At 49.8% G+C, this 21,677-nt stretch overlaps 3 protein-coding genes across 3 annotated transcripts; 2 read left to right on the forward strand and 1 right to left on the reverse strand.

The window, feature by feature from the left end:
* Positions 1-3,871: 3,871 nt before the first annotated feature.
* On the reverse strand, positions 3,872-9,186 carry GCC1 (GRIP and coiled-coil domain containing 1). Its single transcript, XM_081243918.1, has 2 exons — positions 7,771-9,186; positions 3,872-6,693 (listed from the first exon to the last, which is right to left on the reverse strand). Exons 1-2 carry the CDS (start codon positions 8,800-8,802, stop codon positions 5,398-5,400), a joined length of 2,328 nt encoding a protein of 775 aa, XP_081100044.1. The 5' UTR covers positions 8,803-9,186; the 3' UTR covers positions 3,872-5,397.
* A 2,797-nt stretch (positions 9,187-11,983) lies between these two features.
* ARF5 (ARF GTPase 5) lies at positions 11,984-14,951 on the forward strand. The gene is made up of 6 exons (XM_081244091.1): positions 11,984-12,174; positions 12,689-12,769; positions 13,113-13,222; positions 13,682-13,753; positions 14,238-14,363; positions 14,466-14,951. Exons 1-6 carry the CDS (start codon positions 12,108-12,110, stop codon positions 14,550-14,552), a joined length of 543 nt encoding a protein of 180 aa, XP_081100217.1. The 5' UTR covers positions 11,984-12,107; the 3' UTR covers positions 14,553-14,951.
* A 1,121-nt stretch (positions 14,952-16,072) lies between these two features.
* On the forward strand, positions 16,073-21,677 carry FSCN3 (fascin actin-bundling protein 3; the record flags this gene model as incomplete). The annotated part of the gene is made up of 6 exons (XM_081244182.1): positions 16,073-16,216; positions 17,249-17,945; positions 18,273-18,391; positions 20,342-20,501; positions 20,973-21,143; positions 21,472-21,677. The coding sequence occupies 6 exons, from the start codon at positions 16,073-16,075 to the stop codon at positions 21,675-21,677; spliced, it is 1,497 nt and encodes a 498-aa protein (XP_081100308.1).

A 21,677-nucleotide genomic window follows, 5' to 3' on the forward strand; every position in this document is an offset into this window, starting at 1 on the left:
AAACACAGGTTGTTACTACTCAAACTCACATAAAACTGAGCGGTAACAACGAGTCCATTTCAGAACTTTCAGTGTGAAAGAGCTCTGCTGTTACAAAGAAATGAGGCTTCAGAGAAATTATAAGGCAGTTTGTTGCCACTGAAGAGAGGACCACCTGGACAAGGACCCCCTCCTCCCCAGCCCAGGCCAGAAACACAGCCGCTTGAACTCCTGGGCAAGCACTGCATCCTCAGGATTCCACATTGCCCGCTGGCGGCATAGACAGCAGAAAGAGCTGGGACGCTCTGTTCAGATAAATGGGTTTGAATCCAGGTTCTACCGTCCCTGGCTCTGGGCCTTGGGCAATTCATCCTGCCAAGCTTCCATTTCCTCATTTGCAAAATAGATATGCTTCACAAGACTGCTGTGAGGATTAAGTAAAATAACGCAGGGGAAATGCTAGCAGTCAGCTTCAGAGCAAGCACTTGATAAAAGACAGTCGTTTTTCCTTTTGTTTATGGAAACATTTGTGGCTAAGAAATCAAGAAAAGCTCAGTCTAACTTCCAATGCTGCCAATTCTTGGGGAAAAAAAACTAATGTGGTTTACCACCTACTTTGTTTCAGATACTGTGCTGGTTCTTTCTGTACTTAATTTCTTTATAACCTGAGTATATAACCCTGAAATAGGTATCATTATTCCCATTATAAGAAAATTAAATTCAGAGAGATTAAGTAATTAATCAAGGTTATACAGTTGGCAGGAGATTGGACTGAGATTTTAGCCCAAAATGTCTGAATCTAGTTCCTTGCTCCAAAAACCATCAAGCCGAGTAAGCCAGGCTGCCTGGGAGAGGCAGAGGAAGAGAGTAGAGGGGAGAGAGTAGAGGTGGTTGAAGATTGGGTAAAGTGACCAATTCATTACCGTTCTATTTCCAATTCCCAAAGCTGTTTCCCCAGCTTTACTGGAGGTTATTATTGGAACACAGTATAGTAATAGCTGATATCCTCCTCTCATTTAGTTAAAATGATCCCAGTTCTAAATAATCCTAAAATTTATATGGAACCACAAAAGACCCAGAATTGCCAAAGCAATCCTGAGGAAAACGAACAAAGCTGGAAGCATAACCCTCCCAGACTTCAGACAATACTACAAAGCTACGGTAATCAAAACAGAGAGGTATTGGCACAAAAACAGACATATGGATCAATGGAACATAATAGAGAGCCCAGAAACAAACCTACGCACCTATAGTCAATTAATCTTTGACAAAGGAGGCAAGAATATACAATGGAGAAAAGACAGTCTCTTCAGCAAGTGGTACTGGGAAAGCTGGACAGACACATGTAAATCAATGAAGTTAGAACATACCCTCTCACCAAACACAAAAGTAAAAAGTTGCTTGACGACTTAAATATAAGACATGACACCACAAAACTCCTAGAAGAGAACATAGGCAAAACATTCTCTGGCATAAATCGCAGCAATGTTTTCTTAGGTCAGTATCCCAAGGCAACAGAAATAAAAACAAAAATAAACAAATGGGTCCTAATCAAACTTATAAGCTTTTTCACAGCAAAGGAAACCATATAAGAAACAAAAAGACAACCTATGGACTGGGAGGAAATATTTGCAAATGATGCAACAAAGGGCTTAATTTCCAAAATATACAGACAGCTCATATAACTCAATAACAAAAAACAAACAACCCAATCAAAAAATGGTCAGAAGACCTGAATAGACATTTCTCCAAAGAGGACATACAGATGGCCAATAGGTACATGAAAAGATATTCGACATTGCTAATTGTTTAGAAAAATGCAAATAAAAACTACAGTGAGGTATCACCTCACACCAGTCAGGATGGCCATCATCAAAAATTCTACAAATAATAAAGGCTGGAGAGGGTGTGGAGAAAAGGGAACCCTCATACACTGTTGGTGGGAATGTAAATTGGTGTAGCCACTACGAAGAACAGTATGGAGGTTCCTCAAAAAACTAAAAATAGAGCTGCCATATGATCAAGCAATCCCACGCCTGGGCATATATCTAGAGAAAACAGTAATTTGAAAAGATACATGCACCCCAATGTTCACTGCAGCACTATTTACGATAGCCAAGACATGGAAACAACCTAAATGTCCACTGACAGATGAATGGATAAAGAAGATGTGGTATATATATATATATATATATATACACAGAATGGACTACTACTCAGTCATAAAAAAGAATGAAATAATGCCATTTGTAGCAACATGCATGGACCTAGAGATTATCATACTAAGTGAAGTCAGAGAAAAATAAATATGGTATCATTTATATGTAAAATCTAAAAAATGATACAAATGAACTTATTTACAAAACAGAAACAGACTCACAGACCCAGAAAACAAACTTATGATTACCAAAGGGGAAGGGGGCGAGGGATAAATTAGCAGTTTGGGATTAGTAGATACAAACTACTATATATAAAATAAACAACAAGGTCCTGCTCCATAGCACAGGGAACTATACTCAAGATATTCAATATCTTGTAATAAACTATAAATTTTTTTCTTTGTGTCTCATCTAAATTCTTTCTCTCTCTCTCTCCCTTTCCTTTCTTAGTGTATCTAGAACAGGCATACCAGTCAAATAACTGGAAAACTTATTTGGGGGAAAGGGGAGGGAACACAAGGAACTTGTGTCCTTAAGGGTAGGAAGGGACCAAGTCTTTTTCTTTCAGTTGGGAACATTTGCAGCCTTATGTATATCAATACTTAAAATTATTAATCTGAAACTGCCTTGCTTCTTTCCTTGTTTAATATCTCCTCAAAAGTCAAAAGCACAGATTAGTCCTAGGAAAGCAGCTGTGACTATGGATCTTTCTATTCTGTCCAAAACCACCTAGGAATAACAACAATCATAATATATCCTACATTTAAGAGGATCAGGTAAGAAAATTAAGAGATGATCACCACCACCACCACCACCACCACCATCATCATCATCATCATCATCATCATCATCATCATCATCATCATCATTGTAGCTCAGCTTGATCATCATCATCATCATTTAGTTTAGCTTGATCATCATCATCATCACCATCATCATTTAGTTTAGCTTGATCATCATCATCATCATCATCATCATCATCATCATCATCATCTAGTTTAGCTTGACATCTGGAGAAACTTTTCCAGGATACCATGAATCCTGGTTTGAAGTATAATAAAGCATTCATAAGCAGATTACTTCTAAAGTTTAAAGCAGGGCTTCCCTGGTGGCGCAATGGTTAAGAATCCGCCTGCCAATGCAGGGCACATGGGTTCGAGCCCTGGTGCGGGAAGATCCCATGTGCCGCGGAGCAACTAAGCCCGTGTGCCACAACTACTGAGCCTGCGCTCTAGAGCCCATGTGTCACAACTACTGAAGCCCACGCGCCTAGAGCCCGTGCTCCGCAACGAGAAGCCACCGCAATGAGAAGCCTGCGCACCGCAACAAAGAGTAGCTCCCACTTGCCGCAACTAAAGAAAGCCCATGCGCAGCAACAAAGACCCAACACAGCCAAAAATAAATAAATTTTTAAAAATTAATAAATAAAATAAAGTTTAAAGCAGTAATTATGGAAGTTTCAATCTCGCCCATTAAACCCATGAGAAGGCTTTTTTCCAGTGTAGTTGCCTATACACAAACACTCATACACAATTCCAGGCTAAGAAATTTGGGCTGTAATTGAGGCAGTTAAAGCATTGAGGTATTCCTCCCTAGATTCAAGCTCATGGATTAATATGATGAAATATTTCTTACATCCTTTTCATTTCCCATTTACATTCACACTCCATTTATGTCTCTGTGTGTGTGTGTGTGTGTGTGTGTGTATACACACCATTAAGGAAGCACATAGGTCAAGTTGGTCAGGTTTAATGATTCCGTGGTTATTGTTATTATCATTTGAACATATCACTTCTGTTCCACTAAGTCTACTTACTGTAAACAGTCCAGGTCACCCAGCCTCCCAATCAGAACATTTAATCACAGTCTCTGCACCCCCAAACCCTCACAAAATAGACTGCTATGATGAAGTAACAGAAAGGTACATATCAGCCCAGTCAGTGGCAAAGCACTGGTCTTTAGGATCCAAAGATCTCTACAACCAGCAAGAGCAAATGGGGGAAAGCAAAGAATAGGTAAGTGATACTGTTTGAACCCAACTTTTTTGAGCCCCTCCTTTAGTAGTAACATGTGTGGGAAGACGAGGCTTTCGGACTGAAACTCTATGACCTCCCTAAGTGAGTGGGCAAAGTACCCTGGTGACAGTAATGCATGAACACCCTGGTTGCAGGGACGTGCAGATTTAGCCAGAATGCTATCCACGGAGCAGCAAGTACCCCAGCCCGGCCTCAGCTGAATTGCCACCACTTTCCTGTGAGGGTCAGAGCATCCTTCTGGAATCCTCTGCAGCAGATCTTCTTCCTCTTCCCTGTCCCTACAAAGGCAGAAACAGCTTGGGGGGGGAGGGTGTAAATCTCTGAGCTAACTCCTTGTATCCAGGCAGGATCAGAGCTTCCTGATCAGACCTCTCTCTGTAAAAAGACAGAATATTTTTCTTAATGGAAGTTCAACACTGAGGGAAAGCTAGCAAAGTCATTCACTCACAATCTCAGGCCAACCCTGGGCAGACAGGTTAAGGCAGGGACAAATGTGAGAGGTCTAGAACCCTATCCAGGCCAAAAGCAGGTCACTCAGGAAATCCCTAAGATCCAACTGGTGCTCAGGGTTCTCTCTAGGATGGTCACAAGTGGTGTGTTTTGTCCAGATTGATTAGGTCATACCTAGCCCTAAGTATTCCAAGCTTCCCAGTTCCAAGATGAACTTCCCAAGTTCACTATTCCTTGGCCGTTTGGACTAGGGGACAATCTGTCCCTATTTCAAACTTCCTGGTCCCTCTCCAGCCTGAATTTCTGTCCCCAGAGAATTGGGGTAGCAGTTGGCAGTTGACCAGACTCAAGATTTTGATGAGATGGAGTAAACAGCTGGTCCTTGTGCATGTTTAGAAATTAACTGAACTCCCTTTGGAGTCATATGTACTCCTAGCTCTGCACTAGGAGTATGATATTAAAACCGAGAACACCTTATTTTAAAGACTCTCACTCCCCAAACTTTTGCACCTCTGAGTCCTAACCTCTCCCCCCGCTTCCCCTCACACACACCACCAGAAGATGCTGTCCCAACACTTTCAGTATCTCTAGGGCCCAAGGATAAAATGGCATTAATGGCATTTGGCAGAAAATCCCAGCCCACATTGAGGATTCCTCCCAGGTCAACACAGTGAAGAAATAAATGATAATGTAAGAGAAGAGGCAGGAGAAACCAGAGCCTGCCCCTTCTCACAGAAGAGGCACAGAAAGTTGACGAGTTAGTGAAAATGGCATCATCTCTTGCCAGAAGGCCACCAACTACCACCGGCTGGGAGCCGCATGATCACTTGTTTCTCCTCTGGACTGAAGTGCAAGATGGTGAGGATGGCGGTGAGCGTCTGCTGGCGGCCCACGGTGTCTGGCAAGGTCAGGAAGCGGTAGATGATGTTCTTGAGGTACTCCAGGTTGGCTCCCTCCCGACTCTGGTCCCTGATGTTCTTTGCAATGTGGCTCTGCAGGGCTCCCACCTCCTCCCGATGCCGCTCCCCCTCCTCCAGCAGCCGATCCTGCAGCTGATGCACCTCCCCCTCCAGCCTGTGCTTCTGCTTCCTCAGTGACGTGATCTCCACCTCCTTGCGAGCCAACTGCTCGGCGTAAAGGAAGAAAGTGGGCTCGTTGGCCGCAGCTAGTTGCAGGGCTTGGGTCAGGCTGTCCGGGGCACATGTGTCCGCTGGATCCCCGGGGCCCACACTGCCCACAGGGCTTCTGCGTCCCGGCAGCCCAGAGGACAAGGCCACGGAACGCAGCTGCTCCAGCTCCAGGTCCTTCTCGGCCAGCACGGCCAGGGCCCGGTCCCGCTGCTTGTGCAGCTCCTCCTCCAGTTTCAGCGTGCGGTCCCTGAAGTCCAGCTGGCTCCGCTCCAGTTCCTGCCGGTGGATGTGCTGCAGCCGGGCCAGCTCCTGCTTCCAGCCCTCAGCCTCCTGCTGGTGCTGGCAGTCGAGCTCCTCGCAGGACAGCCGCAGCGAGATGTACTTCTCCTTCAGCTCCGCCAGCTGCTCCCGGGCTTCCTCCAGCTCCTTGCCCAGGTTCCCGTCTTTGACGTTCTTGCTCTTGAGGACGACCTGGGCCCGCATCTTGTACCTCTCAAACTCCTCCTTCAGCTGTTTCAGCTCCTGCTGGTAGTAGAGCGCGCTGGCCTTCTCCCCGTCGGCAGCCTCTGAGCTAGGCATTATCTCCAGGTTGCAGAGCTTCTCCACGTCCAAGGTCACCTGGCTCTTCCTGGCCGCAACCTGCAGCAGCCTCTTCAGCTTCTCCATCTTGTCCTTCAGGACATTGACATCCAGACTGGACTCCTCTCCATGGCTGTCCAGAGGGGACCGGCTAGAGGCCGCTAGCGCCAGTGTCTTGTTCTCCAGGTCCAGCTGAAGAATGCGCTCCTTCAGCTTGTGGATGGCCAGCTGGTCCTTCTGCTTGGTTTTCTCATAGGTGCCCAGCAGTTCTGACACCTCAGATATTTGATTCTCCAGGGCTGCCACCCTCTGCTCTTCCAGCTGCGCTTGCTGTCGTAGCTGATCTTCGGCGAGGGCTGTCTGGAAAACAAGGGAACAGATGGAGATGCATCCAGAAAAGCCACAAGGCCCGATGGCAAACTTTGAGAAAGCAAGAGAGGGGAGCAAGAGGGTTATGGGATGGAGGTGGCCTGGCAAAAATGGGAACTGGGAATTTTTCTGTTCGTTTGGGAGTGAACCCAAGCTCCTGTAACCTGCTCCCAGATACACATTATACCAAACAATATTAAGAACCTTTGTAGAGGGCTTCCCTGGTGGCGCAGTGGTTGAGAGTCCGCCTGCCGATGCAGGGGACACGGGTTCGTGCCCTGGTCCGGGAAGATCCCACATGCCGCGGAGCGGCTGGGCCTGTGAGCCATGGCCACTGAGCCTGCGCGTCCGGAGCCTGTGCTCCGCAACGGGAGAGGCCGCAACAGTGAGAGGCCCGCGTACCGCAAAAAAAAAAAAAAGAACCTTTGTGGATCTGCTGTTGTTCTGCTTTAGTGTTTCTGCTCTCTCTTCTCATATGCCAACCTCACATGTGCAGTGTGCTCTTAACCATATGACATTCTTTTCCTCTTCCAATATTCCTGGAAGTTCAAAATTGACTTGGATCTCTCCCCACACTGAAAGGTGGCTCTGTAAAATAGCATACCTTTCCAGACAAGGCAAATGTTGACTGCAAGCAATACAACAGGTTATTTCTTCTGAGAAAATTCCCTTTGCCCTCTTCAGCCACCCTACCTGTAGGAATACACTGCTACCTATATATAGGCATATTCCTACAAGCATACACTCCACCTTTCACTGCACAGCCGCCACTACACTGCTTCACAGAGCACAGCTGGGAAGATGCCAATGCCCAGATGCTCAGAGCTGTCTGGCTCCAACCCGGCTTACACTCAGAAACGCCACATCCTATTGGAAGCACACTCTGTGGATACTGTCAACACCACACAGAAAAGGATTTCCCAGGACTCACAAATGAAACTTTTTGAATAGCATCAAAAATCGACAGTGCAGCCACTTAGTTCTAACTATCAAAGGAGGAAAAAAAGCCCTAATATTTCCCCACTTCAGGTTAAACGACAAATGTTTAAAGGAGATGAAGATAATTACCTTCCTCATTTCCTGCTGCAACTGAGCCTGGAAATGGCTTTTAAGGCAGGCGGCCTCTTCCTGAAGCTCCTGCAGCCGGGGGTCAGGCTGATTCTTCTCATCTCGAAGAGCCTGCAGCTCACCTTTCAACTCCTCTACCTCACGGGTCAGCTGCTTGGTTTGCAGTTCAAACCCTTCCATCTGACCGGCTGCATAGGCCCGCCCAGCCAGAGCTTCTCGGGTCTCTTCCAATCGAAGCTCCAAGTCCTGGCGCTGGGTCCTCTCCTCCTGCAGCAGCTTCTGGAGCTCACGCAGCATCAAGGCATGGTCACTCTGCTCTTGGGCCCGATCGTGTTGCTGCGTGATAAGTCGGGCTTTGGTTTCTGCTATCTGCTCCTGCAGCCCCTTCAATTCTCCCTCCAGCCGGCCCCTCTCCTCCTCTGCTTTTTTACTGGCATTATCTAAGTCCTGTTTCATCTTCTTTTTGTCAGCCAGGTAAGAAGCTTCCATGCGGGACTTCTCCTGGGTGACTGTAGCCAAAGAGCTGGTCAAAGTCGCCAACTGAGTCTTCAGCTGGTGCAGTCGTTTGTCCACCTCCCCACTCCCAGACGGTCCATCCCCACTACTACTGCTAACGCCGCTCTCCGATCCACTGGCCTCTTCGGACTTTAGAGGTGGTGGCCCACGGGCCAGTCTGTCATCTTCTACCCCAAACTCACCCTTGGTGCTGGTGAGACTGGCCGCAGTATCTAAGCTGGTGGCGGTCCCAGTGCTATCCTCGCTGTGAGTGGAGCATCGGTCATCCACAGAGTCAGGAAAGGTGAGGCCTTGAGGCTGGACACCTGCAAGGCCCACATCCGCCTCGTGGGATACCGACAGCACCTTAATGCTGGCCTCCAGCGCCTCTTTCTCTTTCAGCAGACTTTTATAGGCGCGGACTACATCCTTGAGACGTGCCTGGTACTGGAGGAGCTGCTTCTTCTGGGTCTCAATGGTCTCCAGCAGGTCCTTCTTGCTAGGGCCGCCCCCGAAATTCATCCCAAACTTCTCCATGAGGGTTCAGAACGGGTTGTTCCACGTCAGTGTTCGGACAGCCTGGGAGAGGGTCACGAAGACGCTGGCGGGGAGACAGTTGTCCCTAAGGCCGCACATCCGCTCCTCACAGCTATCCGAGACCGGATGCAGGGCAGCGGGGCAGCCTGACAGAAGCGCCCGCCAGGTCCCAGGCAGGAGAGCAGGGGCGGGTCCTATCCTAGAGGCGGAGCGACGCTGGCACGAGAGGAACACACTGTCAGGGCTCGCCCGCACTGTCCCAAAAGCCGCTCCGCGCTCCCCGCTCGCCCGGGCCACAGCAGCACCGGCCGGCCCCCGGGCCAAAGCTTTAAGCTGAGCGTAGCCCCACTCCGACTTCCTAACTCTAACGGCTAGACAACCGCGCTTCCGGGGCCGCTGGAAGTGACGACAGCACGACGCATCAGGCCCCGCCCCCAGGGGGCGCGAGGTGGGCGGGGCTACTTCAGTCGATGGGTGGGAAGCCGCCTGTTGCGAATCCAGCTGGGCCACGAGTCGGTCACTCTCCAACAGGGCGCTGGTCACTCTCCACCAGAGCAGAGCAATCAAAGTCGAGTACACGGAAGTAATGCTGGTTTGGTGAGGGCACCTGATCTTGCCCTAGCGCTACGATCAGCGAGGGACAGGGTGACGTCGCACTGTGTCCTTTCCAAAGACCCAGGTGAGCGACATGACCCCACTGTTTGGGGGCTCAGTGCATTTGTCCCTAAAGAGCAACAATTAAGACTCCCTTTCGGACCACGAAAATGGCAACCCTTTCTAGGACAGTATTTGGCACCTAGTAGGTGTACAGTATAATTATTAGCATCCTTCCTGAGTTCTGCTGAGTTCATTAAACAAATATATATAGATGAATATATATAGCCATGATGTCCATCCTAAGTGCCAACTATATTTCAGAAGCGTCACAGGAGTTTTGCTATTTAGTCTTTACAATAATTCTGCTGAGTGGGTATTATTAGCACTATTTTACAGATAGGGAAACATGAGGCACAGAGAAGCTAAGTAACACGCCCAAGGTCACACAGCCAGTAAGTTTAGAATCCTATCTGGATCAGTCCGAGGCTCAACATAACCAAATGCTGTGCCAGATGATCACCATGAAGAGACAAGGTCCTGCCCTTAAGGAGACCACATCTAGAGAGGAAGCAGACATGTAAACAGGAGTATATTCAAAGTGGTACAGAAGTTAAAAGGAGGGAGGCCTGTCTAGGGGAGACAGAGAAGGCTCTCAGTGGAAATACTTTGGGATTTGAAGGATGAGTACTAATTGCCCATCTAACTAGAGATGAGGGAAACAAACATTCCAGGCAGAGGGGAAAAAATGCAAGGACTCCTGGGGCATCAGAGAGCCTGGTTCACCCGGGAAGCAATGAGAATCATTTCAAGGCAGTAGCTTAGGGTATGCGGAGGTGGCAACAGATGGGGCTGACACAATGGATGAGGACCCAAATTAAGGCATTTGGATTTTATCTTGGGTGATAAGACACTAAAGGATTTTCATCGCAAGAGTGGCATCATCAAGTCTTATAGACAAGGTGAAGATACCAAGGTGCAGAAGGCCATTTTCATTCATGGGGATCAGATGGTAGTGAAACAGAGCAGTGACAACAGGGATGGAAAGAAAAAGGCTAATTGAAAGAGCCAAAGATGACTTGGTCACCGCTAGTTGTGTTATTATATTGGAACTCTTTTAAATGTGCTCTTCAACATTGTAAAAACCTTCTTAAGAATGCAAGTCTATGACTGAAGAGTAAAAAAGTCATGTGTTCACTCATACCTGGTGCCCAGAGTCTGTTCTCTTTACAGACTGAGGGTCAGGATGGGGCAGACACTAGAAATCTGTTCAGACCCCGATTCTTGGTGGCCCAGGTAACATCATCTGCATCACACAAAGCATTCAGATACATTATCTTATCATTTTAATCTTCACCATAACCTCATGAGACAGGACAGATATTAGTCTCCCTTTATAGATGAGAAAATGATAGGCTGTGAATATTGTTGAAGTCAAGCCCCCACCCCACCCCCCAAAAAAAAGGTAGAACTCAGAATTGAACTGAGGCCTGGAACAATGGCACAAAGTGGGTACTCAGTAAATATTTATGGAACGGAGTGAGGGAAGGAGAGAGGGAGGAAGGAACTTTCTCTGATTCCCAGCTCACTTCACCATGTCCAGTCCATAAGCAACTGATCCTAGAAGCCCACTGCAAATCCAGAATAGGCAAAACGCCTGCCCTTGCTCCACTGAGCAACCAATTAGTCCATTCAACCCAGCCAGCATTTGTTAAGCATATATTAGGTGCCTGGCATTGACCCAGTCTCTGCCATAGAAGAAATTTAAATTAATTCCTATCTTGCTATTTCGCCTCAGATGCTAAGATGAGTGGGGAAGTAACTTATGAAGCTCTTTGGCAAGAGCCTCACAAAATCCTAGATAGCTGTGCCCTGAAAATCCAGGTTCCCAGGTCTGTGGCAGAGTGAGGAGGGAACTTTAGAAAGGCTGCCCTCTTGACTGAAAGGCCTTGTTTCCAGGGCCATCAAGGCGAAGGCAGAGTTCTCCAGTATACAGGAGTAGGGTTTACGACCCCGCCGCCAGAACTGGGGATCTTACGCTGTTTCTGCTGATTGGGGATCTATGAAGGTGGCGTTTGAAGGAACCATGAAGTGCATCTTCTTCCACCTCTGGCGTACTCCTCTCGAGATTCTACGGTCACTGAACCACCTGCTATGTTCAGAGTCCCTCGCTGGGAGCTGGGAGGACAAAAGGGAGGACTAAGACACTTGCACAGAACTTCCGCTCCCCCAGGGAGGAGGCTGGAGGTCACCAAGAGCTAAACCGGAGCCCAGAGTGCGTTGGACACAACAAACCAAGGCCCAGAGACCGGCCACTGAAGATGGGGGTGGAGGGCCGTTATGGAGCGTTGTAGGCTTTCCTCGACCCTGCCCGGGTTGCCGGTTCAGCGCCATAGACCTGACAAGGCGCGCTAGGAACTGGGGGAGACCCAGGCCCTTTCCATCTTTAAAGCTGGCGCGGGACCGGGGGAGGATGCGGAGGCTCGCTCAACTCCAGTGTCTTCCTGAGCCATGGTCTGGAGGCGGGGCGGGGGCGGGCCTGGGGGCGGGGCCAGGGCGGGGGACGGCCCGAGGTGACGTAGGGCCGGCCGGGACGCGCGGAGGCCGCGGCGGCGCCTCCTCCTTCTGCTGCTGCTGGGCCCCATCCCCCAGCGGCCGGTTCCAGCCCGCACCCCGCGTCCGTGCCCGCGCCCCCTCCCCCGGGCCCCGCCATGGGCCTCACCGTGTCCGCGCTCTTTTCGCGGATCTTTGGGAAGAAGCAGATGCGGATCCTCATGGGTGAGGCAGATCAAGCGCGCGGCCCGGACTGGAGCGCCAGCCCCCGCGCAGCCCTCTCGCCCCCGCGTCCCTCCAGCCCAGCTCACCCCGGTCTCTGACCCCGAGTCACCCACCTCCTAACCCCCTGGGGCCGCTACTTTCGGATGGGTCGCGGTCTGCAGCACTGTCCCCGGGGCCTGAGACTGAGAGCTGCGGGCCTGGGTGGGGTGAAGCTCCCTTCGCCCCAGCCCGGCTGGTAAGAAGGGAGGATTCCGCCCTTGGAGACGACTTTTAAAAGGAGCGCGGCCTTTCTCTTGCGCCTCTTTCCCTGCCGCCCCTCCCCCGCTTTGGGGGCAGGAGTTGGCGCTCCCCACCCTACTGCACTCAAGGCCCCGAAGGTAGATAACAGCGCGCACCTGGAGGCGCTCGGGCTCTCCGCCCCCGTCACCATCAGCTGTCCTGGCCTCTCCCCTTCCCTGGGCTCTAGGGGGCTCCCTCGCTCCCATCTCCATCCCTGTGCCCCTCTCCGTTGCAGTTGGCTTGGATGCAGCTGGCAAGACCACAATCCTGTACAAACTGAAGTTGGGGGAGATTGTCACCACCATCCCCACCATAGGTGAGTCCGGAGGCGAGACCGGGAGGAGCGGGAGCGTGGCGGCGGCCCTTCTGAGGATCTGCTCTGCATTCTGCCCCAGGCCCTTATTTCTGTGCAGGGAGCTGACCCTGACATCAGATCCTGCTACCTGAGAAGTGGGTCAGGGTATCTTAACGTGCAAGATGAGGCGAGATGGATGTGACCTAGCCCGGCCCCATCTGTGGGCTAGCTGGTCCTCTGGGGTTCTTTTCCCCTGGGCCTTGATCGTTGCCTTCTAGTTTTATATCCCTGCTGAATCCACTTAGTTTTAGTGAGTTCCTTCCTTTCAGGATTTTTTCCTCATATTTTTACCAATTATCTGCAGGCTTCAACGTGGAAACAGTGGAATACAAGAACATCTGTTTCACAGTGTGGGACGTGGGAGGCCAGGACAAGATTCGGCCTCTGTGGCGGCACTACTTCCAGAACACTCAGGTTGGGGCTCCCCAACCCCAGGGGAAGAGGGTTAAGGTTAGAAAGCCTGAGATGTTGGCCCAGGCCAGGAAAAAACCCTTCCCTCCTTCTACCCTCAGTTGTAGGCTAGCCTCTCCTCATCCTTCAGAACTGGCCTCAGACTTCAGAGCCTTAGCCACCATAAGCGTCTCCTGAGAAGCAGAATTCTGAATCCACGCTGCCTGATTTAGCTCTCATCACATGTCTTTCCCTGTTCCCTTGCACATCTTTTAGCTAGACTGCTTGCCTGAGGGCAGAGGCTGTATCCTTTGCTGGGTGTCTCCAGTTTGTGCGAGGACATCTGCAAAGCCGTAGTGGAAGTTTACTAGATGAGAAGGGTTTAGACACAATTAGACGTGGACAGAAGAGACAAAGAGCCAGACTAGGGTGTATGTGTCCCAGGCTCGAGTGATTGCTCCTCCTTTCTTCCTTCCCACCCAGGGCCTCATCTTCGTGGTGGACAGTAATGACCGAGAGCGGGTCCAGGAATCTGCTGATGAACTCCAGAAGATGGTGAGCACCCAGAGCCCTGGGACAGAGAGAGCCTCTGTACTGGTGTGACAGTCAGGAAATGCCTCACCGGCCTTGAATGTGTGATTCTCTCTGTGGACACAGTCACAAGAAGTAGCTCACCCTGTTTTGAATTGGGGTCAGGTAAAAAGTATAGGGCTTACTTTTTCCTTGCATTCTCTCCTGTCTTCACAACTGACTCTGAGAAGTTGGTGGGGAGGGGGGAGTTCTGCGTGGTGGAGAGAAACGTCATCTTACGTTCTTATTTTTCCATTTGGAAATTTTGTCATTTTGACTAGGGCAAGGAGTCAAATTAGTAGAAGACCCTTTCTGGACTTCAGGCCAAAATGGCCTCAAGCTAGTTTATAACTCTGTCTTGGGTTTAGCAGTAGACGACACAATATTCTATTCTTCTCACAAATATGCTAGAAGGGAAAAAGGGGGGCTCCCGTACACAGCTGGATTCCACCCCCTTCGCCTCTCCCAGCTGCAGGAGGATGAGCTGCGGGATGCGGTGCTGCTGGTGTTTGCCAACAAGCAGGACATGCCCAACGCCATGCCCGTGAGCGAGCTGACCGACAAGCTGGGGCTACAGCACTTGCGCAGCCGCACGGTGAGGGCCTGCCTCTCCCAAAGGGGCCCCAGGCCAGGCAGGAAATAAAGGCATCTCCTTTTCTTCCCTGCTACTGACCTCTTTCTTTCCTTCTCCCCACAGTGGTACGTCCAGGCCACCTGTGCCACCCAAGGCACGGGTTTGTATGATGGGCTGGACTGGCTGTCCCATGAGCTGTCGAAGCGCTAACCAACCAGGGGCCGGCCCCTGCTGCCCAGAAGCTCCCGCGTGCATCCCGGGATGACCAGACTCCCGGACTCCTCAGGCAGTGCCCTTCCCCACCCCATCTCCTCCTCCCCCGCAGACAGCGGCCTCTGCTCCTGCCTGCATGTTGTCTCTGTTGTTGGGAGCCTGGGGCCCCGCTCTCTGGGCACGGAGGGCTCCGCTCTCCTGCCTTCTGGGACCTGTGGAAAGGGGCTTCCAGGGCCAGGGCCCCTTCTGCCAGAGGAGGAGCAGGGATCTGGGTTTACTTCTGTTTCTTCCATTTCGGGTGTACCCTTGGGGCCAGGTGGGGAGGGAAGGTGAGGGCTCCGGGTGGTGCTATGATGTGGCACTGGATATTGAGTAATAAATTTGCTGTGGTTTGTACACGGTGTTGTCTGTAGCCTAGAAGTCGGGGCTGGGTTATTGGCTGCAAAGAGACAATATAGGGGAGGCTCAAAGCAGCTAAGGCTGCAGGGCCTGCCCCGTCCCCCAAGCACACACACACATCGCTGCCCTTGTCTAGCTCAGCTTCTCCTCCTTTACTCTTGAGATTGGAAGTATTTAGGGGCTCCAGTGGAGGAAATCCCCTTCCTTCCCCAATTCCAAGGGACCTTTGCTGCTGTAACAAGCTCTACCTTCATGGGTCTATAAACCACCTAACGCCCATTTCCCATCCATCTCCCAGCTACTTAGAGAAGTAGGCAGTGGGTCCTGGAGCCTATTGGACAACAGAGACTCTTTGGTGAGGGAAGGACTGATATCCTTAGGGGCAGCCCTGGCTGGTTGCCCAGCAGCAGGGCAACTAGGGACCGAAGAGGGTGCTCTGTGGTCCCCCCACCAAGGCCAGTCTCCTTACCCTGCTCCTGAGCCAGCCCTTCCTGATTAGCATGAGTAATCTGATCCTTGCTGGTTATCTAGGGTTTCCTCACACTCCCTGAAAAGTACCGTCTGAGATGTTTTGGCCTCATCCTCCCAAGGGCCATAGAAGTTAATAGATTTTTCTTAGGTATCTTGAACTCTGAAAACACTTGAGCCCCAAGGGAGCCAGGCAGAACCCACTTCCTAGGGAGGAAAGAGGTTGATTTCTATCCTATGATTAAAATGAGGAACACAAGTGAAGAAAGGGAGGAACTTGCCTGAAGTCACAGGTGGTGGTTGGCACAGGCTGAAGTTCTGATTCCCAGTCTTAGTTACCTCGATGCCTGGAGTGATGTGGGGAGGCTAGTGCCAGTGGCCCTGGACCCACTTCCTCTGGGCTGTGGATTGATGTTGCTGAGCCAGTGCCCTTTCTCCTGTATGGTGGGATAAGAGGCAACCCTCACAGTCACAATGCTCCCGGGTCACAGAGGTGCTGGGCCCCAGGCCAGCCTCTGCCTAGGAAGTTCCCTCTGGAAACATCTTCCGCGGGGCACTAAGGGCCTGATTCGGGGCCCTATGACCTGTAGAACCTCACCACTGGGGGGAAGGCTGGGCCGGACTGAGTCATCACCTGTGGTGCTGGCCCCATGGATGAAGTGGAGTGGATGCCAAGACAGCCCAAGGCCGAGGACCTAAGGGTTGGGCTCATCAGCTGGGCAGGATCCTACCTCACTTTTGAGACATACAAGAATACTGTCACCGCTACTGCAAAGGGTTTGGGCCGGAGACAGGTAACAAAGCAAACGTGCACTGGAACCATTTTTCCCAAGCCGTGTGCGTGTGTGTGTGTGCGTGTGTGTGTGTGTGTGTGTGGTGTGGATACACTTTCAACCTAATCACTTTACTAGCCTCTGCCATTGTCAGGGCAAGCCAGGCTTTTGCTCACAGGTCTCTATTGTTCCATCTCCCCCTTTCTAACCCTATTCTATCAGGTGAAGCCTCAGCCCTGGCTTTGCTACCTTGTCTTGCTCTGGCTGCTCCCTCCCCTCTATCCCAGCACAGTGGGTGTGTTATCACAGAAAGGAGAGGTGGAGAGGCCAGGCTGGAAGGCAGAATTGTGGGCGTCCGGGAAGTTGGACCCGCGGAGATACTGCAAAGTCTATGTTCTGGTTGTAGTTTGAGACTGGGGTACTCTAGAAGCCCTCAGAGATTTGGTCTTCATTTTAGAGAATGATGTTGGCACCTCTCGGATGGTGCTGTAGAGCAAGGCAGTGGCAAGTTCCTCTCGCTTGTAACAAGGTTGATCACAGCTGAAACAGACAATTCCATCTCGACTGTGTGCTCCCATCCTCATCCCCGGAGCCCGGTCCTGCCTGTAAGAGGTCTTTCTTTTCTCCTGCCATGGTGGAGAGGTGGTTTTGGGGGGCGGACGTGTTGGCTGAGTGTGCTGTCCAGGGGCAACAGTGAGAAAGAGAGAAGTAAGACTTAAACAAAAGCATTTGTTTTGAAAGTTAGGTATTTAAGGAAGCAACCAAGGAAGAGAGAGGGAGTTTTACCCTCCATTATCTGGAGAAGTGGGCATCTAGAACGTCTCTTGGGATCTTGAGAAGCCCTGTGGCTCCAGTACTGGAGGAGCCCTGAGATCTCTAGATTACCACTGGATGAGAGGGTAGAAGAGTGGACAGCAAGGAGGCCAATGTGGAGGGAAGGTGGTTGTCCTCAGTGAAGGTGCTGGAGTGATGCCAGGGGTGATAGTTGAAGGGCTCCTCAGTCTGGTCTCTCAGCAGTACTGATTTCCTTCTTCTCCCTCCCAATGCCTCCAGACCTGGGAGGTCCTAGTGAGCAATAAGCATGACACACAGGCTGTGGTACGACTAAGAAGCTTGAAGGGCTTCTACCTTCTGTGTGAGGCGGATGGTTCGCTGTTCTGTGGCCGGCCAAGGACAGGCCATCATGGATGCTTCCTAATCCACTTCCACCACAGTGGCAAATGGACCCTCCAGTGCATCATCAGTGGTCGTTATCTGGAATCTGATGGCAAGGATGTTTTCTGCACCTCCCGGGTCCTCTCAGCTTACCACATGTGGATCCCCCAGCCAGCCCTGCATGTCCACGTGATCCTCTACAGCCCCCTCAACCACCGCTATGCCCGGGCTGACCCCACCATGGGCCGAGTCTGGGTGGACGCACCAGTTCCCTGCCTGAAGGAATGTGGCTTCCTGTTGCATTTCCAAGATGGATGCTACCACCTGGAGACCTCTGCACACACCTTCTTGTCCCACTTAGACCAGCTGGTCTCCCAACGCTCAACACAGACAGCTTTCCACATGCAAGTGCGGCCTGGAGGGCTTGTGGCGCTGAGTGATGGAGAAGGAGGCATGTTGTATCCACAGGGCACACGCCTGCTCCTGAGCCTGGGCTCCGATCCCCATAAGGGCGAGGAGTGGCTCATCCTACAACACTGCCCTACCTGGGTCAGCCTCAGGTCCAAGACTCAGAAGTTTCTCTCCGTTGTCTATGGCAAGTGCTGGGTCCAACACGGCCATAGAGGGAGGGAGGGCTGGCTGCTGAAAAGAGGAAAGTGTGTTTGGGATCAGTGAGGATTTTTTAAACTAATGCTAAGGAAGATCCTGAGGTCCCAAGAGGATCTCTGCTGCCATGGAGAAGGGCTTTAAACCAGGGGCATGGGCTTGGAGAGAAAGTGGCCTGGGTCTTCCCCAGGCCACTATGGTGCAAACGAAGGTGATGAAGGCTGAGGAGGGAAAGCAGAAGGAATACCAGCCATGAAGGGTGGAGGAGGGGCTGAGGCCAGACTCAGGCTTCTTCTAATGTGTTCTTCCTCTGCAGACGTGGAGGTGTGTGCCACCTCTGAGCACGTAACCCCAATGTCCTTGTTCCAGTTTGAATGTGACCACAAGAGCCCCACCTTGCAGCTTCGTTCAGCCAATGGCTGCTACCTAGCCCAGGTGAGACCTTGACTTTCTGAGTAAGAGAACCCTTAAGCCCTGAGCTCTCCCTCTCCAGACACACTTTTTCCTTCTTCAAGGCAGATGATCAGATGGTGAGGTAAAGTGTGGAGGTCCTTGTCAATAAACATTCATTTTCATCCAATGGGCCCACTTTCATTCAATGGGGCCTCTTTAAAAAAAAAACTTAAACTTTATTGAGGCATTATTTACATACAATAAAACGCACCCATTTTAAGTGTACAATTCAATAAGTTTTGACAAATGTATGCAATCATGCTACAATCATATCACAAGTTAGAGAATATTTCTACCACCACAGAAATTCCCTCTTGCCTCTTTTCAGTCAGATCCCCTCCCCTCTTGCGCTCCCCACCACCACTGGTATATATTCTGTCACTATAGATTAGGTTTGCTTACAATGGAATTTCATATAAATGGAATCATACAGTAATTACAGTATATATGCTTCTTTCACTCAGCATGATGTTTTTGAAATTTGTCCATGATGTCATATGTATCAGGAGTTCATTCCTTTTTATTGCTGGGTAGTATTCCATAACTCTACTCATAAACACAAACATAATTTGCTTATCCTTTCACTTGTTGATGAACACTTGAGTTGTTTCCAGTTTGGGCCATTATGAACAAAGTTGCTATGAACATTCATGTACAAGCCTTTTTGTGGGCCTATGCTTTCAGTTATCTTGGGCAAATACGTAAGAGTGGAATTGTTGGGTCATATGATAAATGTGTGTTTAACTTCTTAAGAAAATGTCAAGCAGCTTTCTAAAGTGATTGTACTATTTTATATTCTCACCAGTAATGTATGAGAGTTCTAATTGCTCCACATCCTTTCCAATACTAAGTACTGTTTTTTTTTAAATTTAGCCACTCTAAAATTAAATGTGTAATGCCATCTTATTGTGGCTTTAAATTGCATTTCCCTTATAATTAATAATGTCGAGCATCTTTTATTTTTTTCCAGTGTTTTTGGTGGCTTCCCTTTATTTATTTAAATTTATTTTATTATTATTTTTTTTAATGTTGGCTGCATTGGGTCTTTGTTGCTGCATACAGGCTTCTTCTAGTTGCAGTGAGCAGGGGCTACTCTTCGTTGTGGTGTGCGGGCTCAGTAGTTGCGGCTCATGGCTCTAGAGTGCAGGCTCAGTAGTTGTGGCACACGGACTTAGTTCCTCTGCGGCATGTGGGATCTTCCCGGAACAGGGCTCGAACCCACGTCCCCTGCATTGCAGGCAGATTCTTAACGACTGCGCCACCAGGGAAGTCCCCAAGCATCTTTTCATGTGCTTATTGGCCGCTTCTATATCTTCTTTGTGAGGTGTCTATTCAGATCTTTTGTTTGTTATTGGGTTGTCTTATTATTGAGTTGTAAGGGTTTTTGTGTGTTCTAACATCAGTCCTTTGCCAGATTTATGTATTGTAAACATAAAATTGTTTTCTCCCAATCTGTGGCTTGCCTTTTCATTTGCTTTATAGTGTCTTTTGAGCAGCAAGTTTTTAATTTTGATGAAGTCCAATTTCTCCATTTTATAAATGGTTAGTGCTTTTTTCTTGCCCCAGGAAATCCTTGTCTACCCCAAAGTTGAAAAGAATTTCTCCTACATTTTCTTCTAGATGTTTATAGTTAAACTGTGGTTATAGTTTAGCTTTCACGTTTATGACTATGATCCATTTCGAAATGATTTTGGAGTCTGGGCCAAGGTTCGTTTCTCTCCATGTGGGATACAGCACAGACTGGAGAAGTGGGAGAGCTGAGGTCACAACATGTTTTCCAAAAAGCATCTGAAGGCATAAGCGTACCTTGGGAGAATAAAAAAAAACTAGAGGGTGGAATGTGGGAAAGAGGGTCTAAGAATAAAAATATTGAGAAGAAAGCTGAGATTTTGGGTCCTTGCTTCCCTTCTCTGTTCCCAATATTCTCTCCAGAGGCGCCATAGGACAGTGATGGCTGATGGGCACCAGCTGGAGTCTGAAACCTTCTTTCGTATGCACTGGAATTGTGGCAGGATCATCCTGCAGTCTCCCGGTGGACGCTTCTTGGGCATCGCAGCCAATGGCTTGCTGATGGCCAGTGCCACCATTCCAGGTGAGCGAAGCAACCCTTGCCAGGTTATTCCAAGTCAGAGACGCTTTCAGAGGGAGCGGGGGTTATGATAGAAAGACCACTGGAGTTGGGGTCAGAAGGTTTGGGTCTGTGTATCTGCTGAATCACTGACTTTTCATCATCACTTGGGCAAACCTCTTCTCTGAGGCTCAGTTTCATTGTCTCCATCATCAGTGGAGGTGACAGCCAACCTGCCTGGCTCACAGGATTATCTTGAGGAGTAAATAGGTTCACACATCTCAAAGGAAGGAAAAATATTAAAATTTCTTGGCCTCCACGCTGTACGAAGTGCTTTCAGAAGCACCTAGCATGAGACCTGGCACATAGTAAGTGTTCACTAAATAGTAAGATAATTGATGACACCCTTCTGCCATTAGTGCCCGTCTTCCTGCTTCCATCTGGGAAAGCACCTAGAGGCAGCCCATCCAGATAACTTCTTCCTGTTTCTTCCAGGCCCAAATGAGGAATTTGGGATTCGATTAGCCAACCGCCCCTTCCTCGCCTTGAGGGGACGGTATGGGTATGTGGGCACCTCATCAGAACACGACCTCCTGCAGTGCAATATGGATCAGCCCGACTGCATTCACCTGCTGCCCTGCCACCAGGGCATCTACCACTTCCAGGGTGAGTAGCTCTTCTTCTTCACCCCTGGGTTCATGGTCTAACCCAGCCTTAGCCCCAACTCAGACTTCAGGGCCTGCCACTCAGGGCCTACTTATATAAAAGAAAAGCAGAGTTTCTGTTTGCTTTTACACTTCAAAGCCCCCAGAGTGGGGGGAGGGGGTGCAGAACAGAAGCCAGCCCTCCTGTGTTTCTGGAGGGGCATCTGCCAACACGGGCAGTGTAGGGTGGTCCAGGAGGGGTGGTGTGCCTCCTGGGAGCCTCTCAGAGGCTGTACTGAGGGAGGCTTTCCTCCAGAATGGCCCACCAACGTGATCGCTTCTCTCCTCAGCACAGGGTGGGTCCTTCTGGTCAATAACACCCTTTGGCACTTTTCGCCCTTGGGGAAAGTTTGCCCTCAACTTCGGTATAGAGCTTCAGGGCAGCAACTTGCTCACGGTGCTGGCACCCAATGGCTTCTACATGCGATCTGACCGAAGTGGCACCCTGTTGGCAGACAGCAGAGACATTACCAAAGAGTGTGTCTGGGAATTCTAG

Source organism: Mesoplodon bidens (assembly GCF_964165515.1).
Source record: "Mesoplodon bidens genome assembly, chromosome: 9".
Classification (NCBI taxonomy): Eukaryota; Metazoa; Chordata; class Mammalia; order Artiodactyla; family Ziphiidae; genus Mesoplodon; species Mesoplodon bidens.